The sequence below is a fragment of the Mauremys mutica genome, chromosome 3 (genome assembly GCF_020497125.1).
Source record: "Mauremys mutica isolate MM-2020 ecotype Southern chromosome 3, ASM2049712v1, whole genome shotgun sequence".
NCBI classification, from domain to species: Eukaryota; Metazoa; Chordata; order Testudines; family Geoemydidae; genus Mauremys; species Mauremys mutica.
In genome coordinates, this window is record NC_059074.1 from 32,293,793 (window position 1) to 32,304,464 (window position 10,672).

Here is a 10,672-nt window from a genome sequence, read left to right on the forward strand (position 1 = left end):
TTGTAACCTTGGAAATACAAGCCTGGAGTGGCAAGTATTAATTTTTAGAATCTTTGCAGGCCCCCACCTTCTGCACTCAAAGTAACAGAGTGAAGAATCAGCTTTGACAGGCACTCATCTCCACAGTTATTTTAAATGACTCTTTCATCAGAGCACTACACCCTACTCTAAGCCAGTGAATAGCTGGAACTTTAAAGTAATGACTGTTACAGGTAAGCTATGTCTCATCTGGACAATTGACCAAATTCTGCCATTGAGCAAATGCCAAGATATAGACCAAAGCCTTATGCCCTCTAGCAACCATGTGTGTTTTAGTGGTTTATTTAAGTGCATGTATCCAACTGCAGCTTTGACTACTCAGTGAGCTCCAATTTGGATAAGTGGTAGCAAATAGATGATTCAGATTAATCTTAGTTTAATTTAAAGCATCACTGCCTCCATTAGTTGCCAGATGCCAAAGCTAAGACATAAGCAGTGGGTTTGGCTTTCTAGCACCTGGAGGGCCAGCCATTTATGACCATAGGTCAGCAACCTATCATAAGTGGTGTGCTGAGTCTTCACTTATTCACTCTAATTTAAGGTTTTGCAGGCCAGTCACACGTTAATGTTTTTAGGTCTCTTTCTAAAAGTCTATAACATTACATAGAACAATAGTTTAGTTAAGTAAAATAAGGTTTTTAAAATGCTTAAGCAGCTTCATTTAAAATTTAAAATGCAGAGCCCCCCAGACCCATGGCCAGGACTCTGGCACTGAGTGCCACTGAAAATCAGCTTGTGTGCTGCCTTGGGCACACGTGCCATAGGTTGCCTACCCCTCCCATAGTCCTTTTGTTTTGAACAAAGATGTTTTTATATATTAATGCCATAGCTCAAGGGAGCTGTTTACAGTTTTGCCCCTCAAAAGGGGTGTATCTAGTGAAGAGTGTTGCCTGTGACAGAACTCTGAAAATGAGTTATTAAAAACAGACAAAAACCTCTAGGAAATACTAAAATAAAGAAAGCTTTGCATGCAGAGGAGGCCAGCAGCATAAGAATATTTTTTCCACAGTATCTAGAACACTGAATTTTTAATAAGCTTTTCAACTTCCATGCAGTTTGTATTTCTACACTTTGCCAGAAGTTTTACAGATCTGTCAGGATCACCAGCAGGTCTGACTCAAAGATTTATCATTTTAAGTTACATACAAGTAGATAAGCATAAAAACAAAAAGGATAACATGCAATGCTGTGTCTAAAAGCTTAGTATAACTCAAGCTTCAATATTCATGTTGCCAAGAATACTACAAGTCAGAGTTCTTTATTTTAATATTAAAGTGCCAGGTTTATGTACAAACTATTACAAATAGTAAAAAGTAAACTTAAAACCTGCTTAGAAGCAGTGAGGTCATGTAGCTTCCCCTCCAGTATCCAAGAGCCAAATCTCATTTAAGACAATTTCTCAAGCACTTCCAGCTTTGTTACAGAAATTCCAGAAGCTAGCGATATCTGTGTACAACCTCCCTGTTGCAAGGGATGCCATCTGAGATCACTTCAAGAATTGAGGATTTTTCAGGAAATGATTTTATAACATAAGTTACTCCATCTAAGCATTCTATGAATTAACACCATTGGCAATATCTAACGAAAGAATTTTACTGCTGTAGCTATACTAGCCTCCTCAAAACAGTACCATACCCCACACTGTTTAAGAGTGAGATTTTAGCATAATCAAGTCACAATGTGAATTCATATTGAAAGCAATGTTTCGTTCAAACAGCATGCGCCTCATATCTTAAGTGGTCTCCGTTCATTTAAAAGTCTGCATCCAAAGTGAAAGAGTTATCTGTGGATTTTGACATTACTCCCATCTTCTGGTATTCTCCTACTCGCTTCTCAAAGAAGTTAGTCTTGCCTTCCAGCGAGATATTCTCCATAAAGTCAAACGGATTCTCTGCTTTGAATATCTGAAAAACAAGACTTCTAATCACAAATGGGTTCACATCTGGGAGTGGAATGAAAAAGAATCAACTGGGAAGTGAAGACTAGGAATGGGAAAGCCAGTTTAAGTTTACTTAATGCAAAGCAATTCAGTTTGCTATCTGGCATGTGAAACTCCTCTCACTCCCATGTCTTGGATGCTTCACTTCTGTATGCCTTTTCATCTGCTGTTCTTCTAAAGAGGCAGAAGCACAGTGGTTCTTGCAATGCCCTCTTTCCATCACACTGCTTATTTGACTGTCAATATGAATCACATAGGTCTCCATCCAGGACAGAGTACATTAAGATTAGTGGAAATGACCAACTGGCTGGAGGGATCTTGGCTATTGGTCAGGAGCTGAAGACTGTCACATTAAATAAATGGTGGCAGTCATTTTACATATTCAAGATTCATAGGAAATATCAAATGAATACACTCTTTTCCTAGGAAAAGCACTGCTTATAAATCTTACCTTGCTAAATCCCAGCTCCAGCATAAGTCGATCTGCTACAAACTCAATGTATTGTTTCATTAAAGTGCAATTCATGCCAATCAGCTTTACAGGTAGCGCTTCTGTCAAGAATTCCTGCAGGTATGAAGAAGGGAGGTTAGTACAGAAGGCCTCAGCATACAAACATTTTGTCATCTAGAGCAGTGGTTCCCAAACTGTCATCTGCGGACCACTGATTCATGTGGTCCGCAGATAGTTCCTCTAAAAGGTGTGCGCCTGGGCAGCCACACACAAGAGAATGAAGGGCCACCCACCTAATTAGTGGTGCCATGCATGCATGGCTCCACTAATTAGGTGCCTGGACCCTGGAGAAGGCACACATGTAAGGTGAGGTGGTGGCCGTGGAAAGGTGTGTGGCAGGGTAATAGGGGGTAGGTGGCAGAGGGGTGAGAAGAGGGGGTAGGGGGAATTTGGGACATGCAGGACTGCGGTGGCCAGAGGCAACTTTCCCCAGTTCCAGGGCTGCAGCTGCTGGGGAGAGACAGCCCTCCTTCCCAACCTCAGATCTTCCACAGCAGGGGAAAGAGGGCACATCCATTGGATTAGAAAGGTAAGACTATGGCTATTAAAATCAGAGTTGTGCTTTTATTTGTAGAACAAAAAAAGTGGTTAATCAAGTTGTTTTTTTAAATATAGCACTTTTAGCCAAAGCACTTTACAATAGTTAGCTAACGGTACAAACATTTGGAAAGATCATTAAGTGGTCCACTGAGACCCTCAATTTTTTTTTATTTTTTTTTTTTAAAAACATGGACCACCTGAAGTTTGAGAACCACTGATCTAGAAGTTTCATAGCCTGATAGTTCTCTGCTTTTTAAGCTAAAATGTGAGCATTTACAACCCAAAACAAGGAACACCTGATTACCTGCTCTATCCTGACAGCATTGGTAATGACATCTCTTACTCTTTCCTCAGATGGTTTGTGAATCAAGTGCTTGAACATTAGGCAGGCAAAGTCGCAGTGCAAACCCTGAAAAGGTGAATGTGTAGATATTATTTCAGGAACATTGATTAGAAGTGCCACCTCTTAAAATCAGAGGCACATTTGAAAAGCCCATGAACCAGATACCATCTTAGTACTCAAAGCCCAGGATGATTTTCCCTGGAGAAAAATGGATCACTTTGTAGTTTCCACCTTGGCTTTTGAATAGAGAGGCAAAGTGCACAATTCAGTAGGCAGCCTTCTTACTAGACTTTCCCCTCCAATCACCACCATAATGGTTTATTCACTCACTGCCTCAATTCAAGTCTTATTTATTCCCAAGATATTGTTTACCCATTTAATTTAGCACCAGACAATTCATAGGAATTATAAATAGTTGTCCTGAAACATAAGGTCACTTGTACCTTGTGGTGCACTGTAATAGGAGAGTGTTACAAGGTTCTCTTACCTCATCTCTGCTGATGAGTTCATTAGAAAAAGTGAGTCCAGGCATTAACCCTCTCTTCTTCAACCAAAAGATGGATGCAAAGGAGCCAGAGAAGAAGATTCCTTCCACTGCTGCAAAAGCTACTACACGTTCTCCTGTCAGGAAAGTTTAGTGTAAGTTTTGCACTGAAGCGAATGTTTACCTAGCCTTAAAATTCAAAGCATACCGAGAGAGTTTTCCATTCATGAGATTCGTGACTAGGAAATATTGCTGCCTAAGTGAATTAGTCTTTGAGACTGAAACTACGGCCTTGTCGTCACTACAAAAAAGCAAGTGTTAAATAACCCATGTGCAAGGCTGTAAGAAAATAGGCCAGGATTTCTGACACCTCTTTTCTGGTGTAGCCATGGCCCAAAATGTTATCATCTTACACTAAAACTCTGATCAATTATTTTAGTCTGTTTTGACATCCTGCAAGTCAGAACCCAGATTGGTCTGAGAACATATGACAAGACCTTGAGCAAAGATTTAATACTCAAGGGATAATGGGAATTTCAATTGCCTCCCACCTGCCAAGTGAGGCAATCAAGAGTCCATAAAGCAGATGAACTATTTATCCTTCAACAGGAGCATAGCTCCTTAGGAAAAATAAACTATATATGCTTCAAAGCAGCTACAGGAAAAATATACTGCCAACTAGAGACATTTGCCACAAGGGACCAGTTGGAATTAAAAATGCCAGCAGAGCAAAGGGGAACCTCTTCAGAAGGGAGAATAATAATTTGCTTTATCTGAGACTACAATCTTCTTCCAGAAATAAGGCGAATAATCACCCTTCACTCTTGCTAGGAAAGGAAACACATTTAGCATCCAGTAAGTGCACAGTTCAGAAATGCACTCACCAAATGTTGCTTGTTTGTCCCCAATCCACTGCATGGCCCAGTCAGCCTTCTTTTTAACACATGGCAGTGTTTCAATGGCATTGAAAAGAAATTCCCTGGAAAGCATATAGTACATTATAAGCAGAAGAAGTCAATACAGCACCCAGTACAGTAGGTATTTGCAACTAGCTGTCGTAACAGGTTTGTCTCATTGATTAACCTGAATTACCTGCAACTACCCAGCACATTCTGAAACCAGTACTTACAAACTTGGCTACATTAGACATGCTGCATCTGTGCAATTTATCCCCATGTCAGCCCTCCACTGCTGTTCTAGGATTCCAGTGCATCAATCCCTGTTGTAGTCTGAAGTGTACTCAGCCTTTCAAATATTTTGGTTCACAAATTGCATGCATCAAAATCTTATGATAAGCATTCTAAGAAATTGTAGAACTAATTCATAAACCCATTTTCACATACTTAATTCTGAAATCATCTTTCAGACTCACTGATATGTTTACATCAGCCCAAGGGTTTAGGTTTGGTTTTTAAAGTTGGCAGTTTTAGCACTAGTGTTTTAATAACTCAAAGGCAAAGTTTTAAAGCATCCAGCTTTGTGTATATGTAGCTGTCAGAAATGAGCATGGTTTACTACATTACAAAAGACTAGTTAAGAAATAGTTGTGACTTGCTGACAATGGTAATGCATAATTTTTCAGTTTAACCACACAGCAAGTGTAGACCACCATTAAATGGGAAGATGCACTAAATTTTGTACCCTGAAATCTCAGGTACAAGTCAAAAAGATACAAGCTGAAATGGTTCCCATAGAAACTGTTCTTGGTTACCTAACTCATCAACTAGCCAACGCAAGGGCCTCTTGTATTACAGTGTAGTCTAGTCTTAAGTATCTATGTAGATTGACTATGCCACCCTTCATATATTTGATTTCATCCCCCCATTTATCACTTATTGAAGTTAAATCTGCTCTGCTTTTAATCTCAAAGTCCAGCCTCTGGTATAGTTTTTGTTGCACCTTACTGTTCTGTAATATATAGGGCCCTACCAAATTCAGGGTCCATTCTGGTCAATTTCTTGCCCAGAGGGTTTTTAAATTGGTCAATTTCACAATTTCAGTTGTTCATATCTGAAATTTCAGTGTTGTAACCCTGGGGGTCCAGATCCAAAATGGGATCATGGGGAGGTTTGCAAAGTTGTTGTAGCGGGGTCCCAAGATTGCCACCCTCACTTTGGTGCTGCCTTCAGAACTGGGCTCTGAAGGCAGCACCCTCCCAGCTTCCTGTAGTTAGAAGATGTTCCTGGAGATGGAAGTGGGTAGGATCTTCCCCATACTGCTCGGAGCACCCCAGCCAGGGGCTCCTACCTGCTAGTCCATGCCAGGAACAGATTAAGGCAGGGGCCCCCCCAGGACAAGTGGGAGTCCATGTTGCCCCAGCTGGAACAGTGGAGGAGGCCCCCCAATCCCTAGCTGCAGGGGGCAAAAGCCACGAGCCCAGGCTGCCCCTGCCCCAGCCGCAGCCACCAGGAGTGGAAGCCCCATGGGAGGAGGAACTGGGCACTGGAACCATGGCAGGAGCCATGGAGGGGGGAGCACAGATGCCAAGAATGCCTCAGCTCAGCGGCCAGGAGCAAAAGCCCCCAGCCCAGCAGAAGCCACTGTGGGAGGAAGATCCAAGCTCAGCACCTGAACCTAGAGTTGCGGCAGGAGCCGGGGGGGAGCCCAAAGCCCAGCTTCTGGGCTGCTGCAAGTACATAAGTGAGGGTGTACCAGCCTCATTTCTGCACTGCCTCTGGAGATGGGTCTCATCTCACCGTGCAGGGGAAGGACAACTCCTGTCCTGTCCCTCCCCAGCATGGCTGGACTGGCAGCTAGGAGCCCCAGGCTCCCTGCAGGAGGGGAGATCAAATTTCACAGGAGAAGGCTGATTTCATGGTCCATGACATGTTTCTCACAGACGAGACTATGCCTGCAGAGTTGTTCTCCACAGTCTAATTTAAATTCTCAAGTCATTTCTGTATTGTTTTCAAATTAAGACAGAAGTATCACTATTAGATTCCACTATGACTTTTCAGCAACTTGAACATTTCATTATGTGATACGAACCTCTGTTTTGGATCTTTAATGTAAGTATCTATGAGCAGACTGTACATTTCTGAATGTATGTTTTCCATAGCAATCTGGAAGCCATAGAAACAGCGCGCTTCTGTTACTTGTACTTCTTGGCTGAATCGCTCCACCTAGAGGAGAAACCAAATGATTGTTGCAGAAAGCATCACCCACCTAATGTGTTGCAGTTTTTTGCAATTAAACCCACAAGTATCTCCAGTTTTGCTCTACACCCCTATGGTCTGACAAACGTTTTCATGTTCAAAAGCTATGCCTGGTGTAGTGCATTAGAATAACAGCCTCTTCCTTAGTGCCAGGAATCTTAGGTTCTGGCTTGATCTCATCTTAACTCCCTAAGTATTTGAGCATAAGGTAACACTGCACTTCCTCCGCCCCACATCTCTTGCTTTATCCAGGGCAGGAAAGCGGAGCATTAACAGAACTATAGTAATATTTTGCACTCCTGCACTCATGAACAAGGATTTTAAAGCAAAGTACAAACGTTACTTCAATCTCAATTGCCCTATAAGATAGGCAAATACCTCCACCATTTTATATATGAAGCAGCAAACAAGACTGTGGAATTGATTCATCCCTCCCCCACCCCCAAAAAGTGCAGTCACATCAGAGCCAGGTCATCAGACTCCCAAATTAGGTATTCTTACTACAAAACCCCCCTCTTTCCTCCCAACAAAGAAAGCAAGTTTCTGAAAAAGTCCACAAGAGTCCTATTTTACAGAGCAATCCCTGTTTTAGTAAGTGCAACTTCCCCACCCTTTGCCTCACCAAAAAATGGATTACAGATTTAATAGGTTTTAGAGCAGAAGTAGCTCAACAGGTGAATATCTCATTAATATGAGTTTTATTTGGGCAGCTTTGTTAGCTGCATGCTTTCCACTTTAGGATTGCTCTTCTGTGCGCTTACCAAATTCTCATTTACAATGCCATCACTTGCTGCAAAGAAGGCTAAGACATGTGAAATGAAGTATTTCTCCTCAGGCTTCAGGGACTCCCAGTGTTGAATGTCTTTGGAAAGATCAACCTGAACAACAAAAGCAGACACTTACAATTTTATTGTGGTACTAAAGAATGCATTTCTAGATAAGATATTTAGAGCAATGTTATACTGTGTATTAAACATCCCCTCTTCTCAGTGCTCTGTGAGCTAAAGTACCACGGCAATAAATGAAGTTATGAAGTTTAATAGGTTCCTAGAACCACGGAAAGCTGTGCTTAGTTTATGTCACTTTTTTCCAACACTGTTTAATAATAAAAAGATTCATTTATATCTCATGTAAGGCAACAGTACAATTAATACACAAGCAGTCACTGCTGGCTCTTGCCAAACTTAAGCCATGTCAACACTAGAAAGTTAGGGTGGTTTAACTACATTGGCCAGGACTGCAAAAAAAATCCACAACCCTGCCCAGCATAGGCCAACCTAAGTCCCCATGACAGCACTACATCAAGGAAGAATTCTTCCATGGACCTAGCTAACGCCCCTCTGGGAGGTGGTTTATCTACACTAACAAGAGAACCCTCCACCCTCCCCCCATGGGTGCAGGTAGTTCTACACCAAAGCACTACAACGGCACAGTTTCAAGCGAAGATATACCCTTTGACTGTAAGCTCTTTGGGACATGGACCATCTTTATTGTGTTTGTACAGCACCTAGTACAACAGGGTCCTGATTCATGACTGGGGTCCCTAGGCTTTATTGCAACGCAAATAAGTTAACACTACTGGGAAAACATGCTCCGTTATGAGCTGGACTGAGCTGCTAATGTCAGGTGGATGCGTCCACTGAAGCAACTAGAGCAAGGATAGACTCATGGGAGCCCCTCACCTCTTCAGCTGTCCAGAAGGAGGCCTCTGCTTTCTTGTACATCTGCCAGATATCATGGTACTGGATGGGGAACATGACAAACCGGTGGGGATTCTCCCGTAGGAGTGGCTCATCTTCCAGATTGCTAGGAGCTTGTATCACTGCTTTGGGTTTCAGCTAAAGAAGGCACAATGGAAAACTTGAATTCAACATCCCCCGTATTGGAGACATCTCATCCCAAGGATGGGATGAGGGTGGGAAAGAGAGAAGGGAGGAAGAAAAGGAAGGAAGCGCCTGAGGAGAAGCAGGAAAAAAAAGCCACAGAATTCCTGAGGATGGCAAGCCCAAAGAGGGCATGGGGTAGGGGGGAAAAGGATGGCAAGCCCAAAGAGGATAAGGGGGTCCACCCAGGGGGGAAAGGAGAGGTCCCCCCAGTCTAAGGGGGTGAGGGTGCCCCCCCGAACCTAAGGGGGGGAGGATGGCGAGCCCAAAGAGGGCGAGGGGGGTGTCCTCCCCCGAACCTAAGGGGGGGAGGATGGCGAGCCCAAAGAGGGCGAGGGGGGTCCCCCCCGAACCTAAGGGGGGGAGGATGGCGAGGGGGGGTCCCCCCCCGAACCTAAGGGGGGGAGGATGGCGAGCCCCCACCCCCGAACCTAAGGGGGGGAGGATGGCGAGGGGGGGTCCCCCCCCCGAACCTAAGGGGGGGGAGGATGGCGAGGGGGGGTCCCCCCCCCGAACCTAAGGGGGGGGAGGATGGCGAGCCCAAAGAGGGCGAGCCCCCACCCCCGAACCTAAGGGGGGGGGAGGATGGCGAGCCCAAAGAGGGCGAGGGGGGAGGATGGGTGGAGCCGCCCGCGCGTTGGCGGACAGTAGCATTTGGCGCCAAGACGAAAAGCGGCAGGACGCGCCACCTGCAGCCGCCCAGCTCAGCCCGCGCACTCAGCCGTGTCACCGGCCCCGGCAGCCCCGTCCCCCCGCCATACCCAGCCCGGCTGGCCGCCCACCCCCCTTCCACCCCCACCACCCCGGACTCACCGGCTTCGCGTCCGCCTCCTGGAAGATCTTGCGGGCGGTCTTGGTGGCCAGGACCCGCGTGGCGCTGGTGGCGGGGGGCTGTGGAGACACAGGCGGCGGCGGGTGAGAGGAGCCGGCAGGGGCCGGGCGCCGCGCCCGGAGCCGGGGGAGGGACTGGCGGGGACACTCACCGTGTTCTCCTTGTCGGTCAGGACCAGGTTCTTCATGGGCGACAGGCGGGGCTGCTCGTTGCGGACGGAGAACGGGGCCCGGGCGGGGATCATGGCGGCGATGGCGGGGACACGGCGACGGAGGCTCCGGCTCTGACAGGCAGGGGCGACGGTGGGGCCGCGGCGCTCCCGGGGACACTTTATATTCCCTTCGAACTTGGCGCCAGAACGCCAGGCTGCCCAATCACAGCGCCGGGCACCGCGCCAATCCCGAACGGCGCCGCCCCCGCTGCGCTCCCATTGGCCAGGGACCCAGCCGCGCCAAGCTCCCCATTGTCACAAACGCGGGAGCCGCCGAAAATTCCGACCGCTCCGCGCTTCCATTGGCCAGAGCCTCGCCGCCACGCCCCTCAGTCTTACCCAAGCTGGAATCAGCCTAAATTCCCGGCACTCCGCCTGGACGCTGCCATTGGCCAGCGCTCCAGCGGGACACGCCCCTGTATTGTGTCACGAGATTCCATCCCCTGCGGCTGCGTCTCCTCCCTTTCGCACCCTTTGTTACATTGCCGGGCCCCCAGCGGGACCGGGACTGTCTCTCCTCACCCCCCCATCCCTTTAAAGGGAGGGCGGGTGACTGACCGCATGGGGTGTTGGCAGACTCCGGACAAAGAAAAACCGGATAAGGGGTGGGACGGGTGGCGGAGGGGCTGCCTTGGAGTGCTGGCTCCCCAGAGCTGCTGATCCCCATAGGCCAGTGGTTTTTAACCTTTTTTCATTTGCAGACCCCCTAAAGATTTGGAATAGTACAGTCCCCTT

General features: G+C 46.3%; 1 protein-coding gene across 1 annotated transcript; it reads right to left on the bottom strand.

Moving 5' to 3' along the window:
- Nucleotides 1-1,050: 1,050 nt before the first annotated feature.
- RRM2 (ribonucleotide reductase regulatory subunit M2) lies at nucleotides 1,051-10,049 on the bottom strand. Its single transcript, XM_045011986.1, has 10 exons — nucleotides 9,878-10,049; nucleotides 9,708-9,785; nucleotides 8,694-8,849; nucleotides 7,773-7,889; nucleotides 6,845-6,978; nucleotides 4,741-4,835; nucleotides 3,860-3,993; nucleotides 3,334-3,438; nucleotides 2,430-2,543; nucleotides 1,051-1,943 (listed from the first exon to the last, which is right to left on the bottom strand). Exons 1-10 carry the CDS (start codon nucleotides 9,968-9,970, stop codon nucleotides 1,791-1,793), a joined length of 1,179 nt encoding a protein of 392 aa, XP_044867921.1. The 5' UTR covers nucleotides 9,971-10,049; the 3' UTR covers nucleotides 1,051-1,790.
- Between the last annotated feature and the right edge of the window lie 623 nt (nucleotides 10,050-10,672).

What these genes read in the sequence shown, in the direction of transcription:
- RRM2 (XM_045011986.1), bottom strand. Translation starts at nt 9,970, where the DNA reads ATGATCCCCGCCCGGGCCCCGTTCTCCGTCCGCAACGAGCAGCCCCGC. An exon ending in TGACCGACAAGGAGAACACG is followed by an intron (nt 9,786 to 9,877) that starts GTGAGTGTCCCC and finishes GTGTCTCCACAG; the next exon opens with CCCCCCGCCACCAGCGCCAC. An exon ending in TGGAGCTGGGATTTAGCAAG is followed by an intron (nt 1,944 to 2,429) that starts GTAAGATTTATA and finishes CTTGTTTTTCAG; the next exon opens with ATATTCAAAGCAGAGAATCC.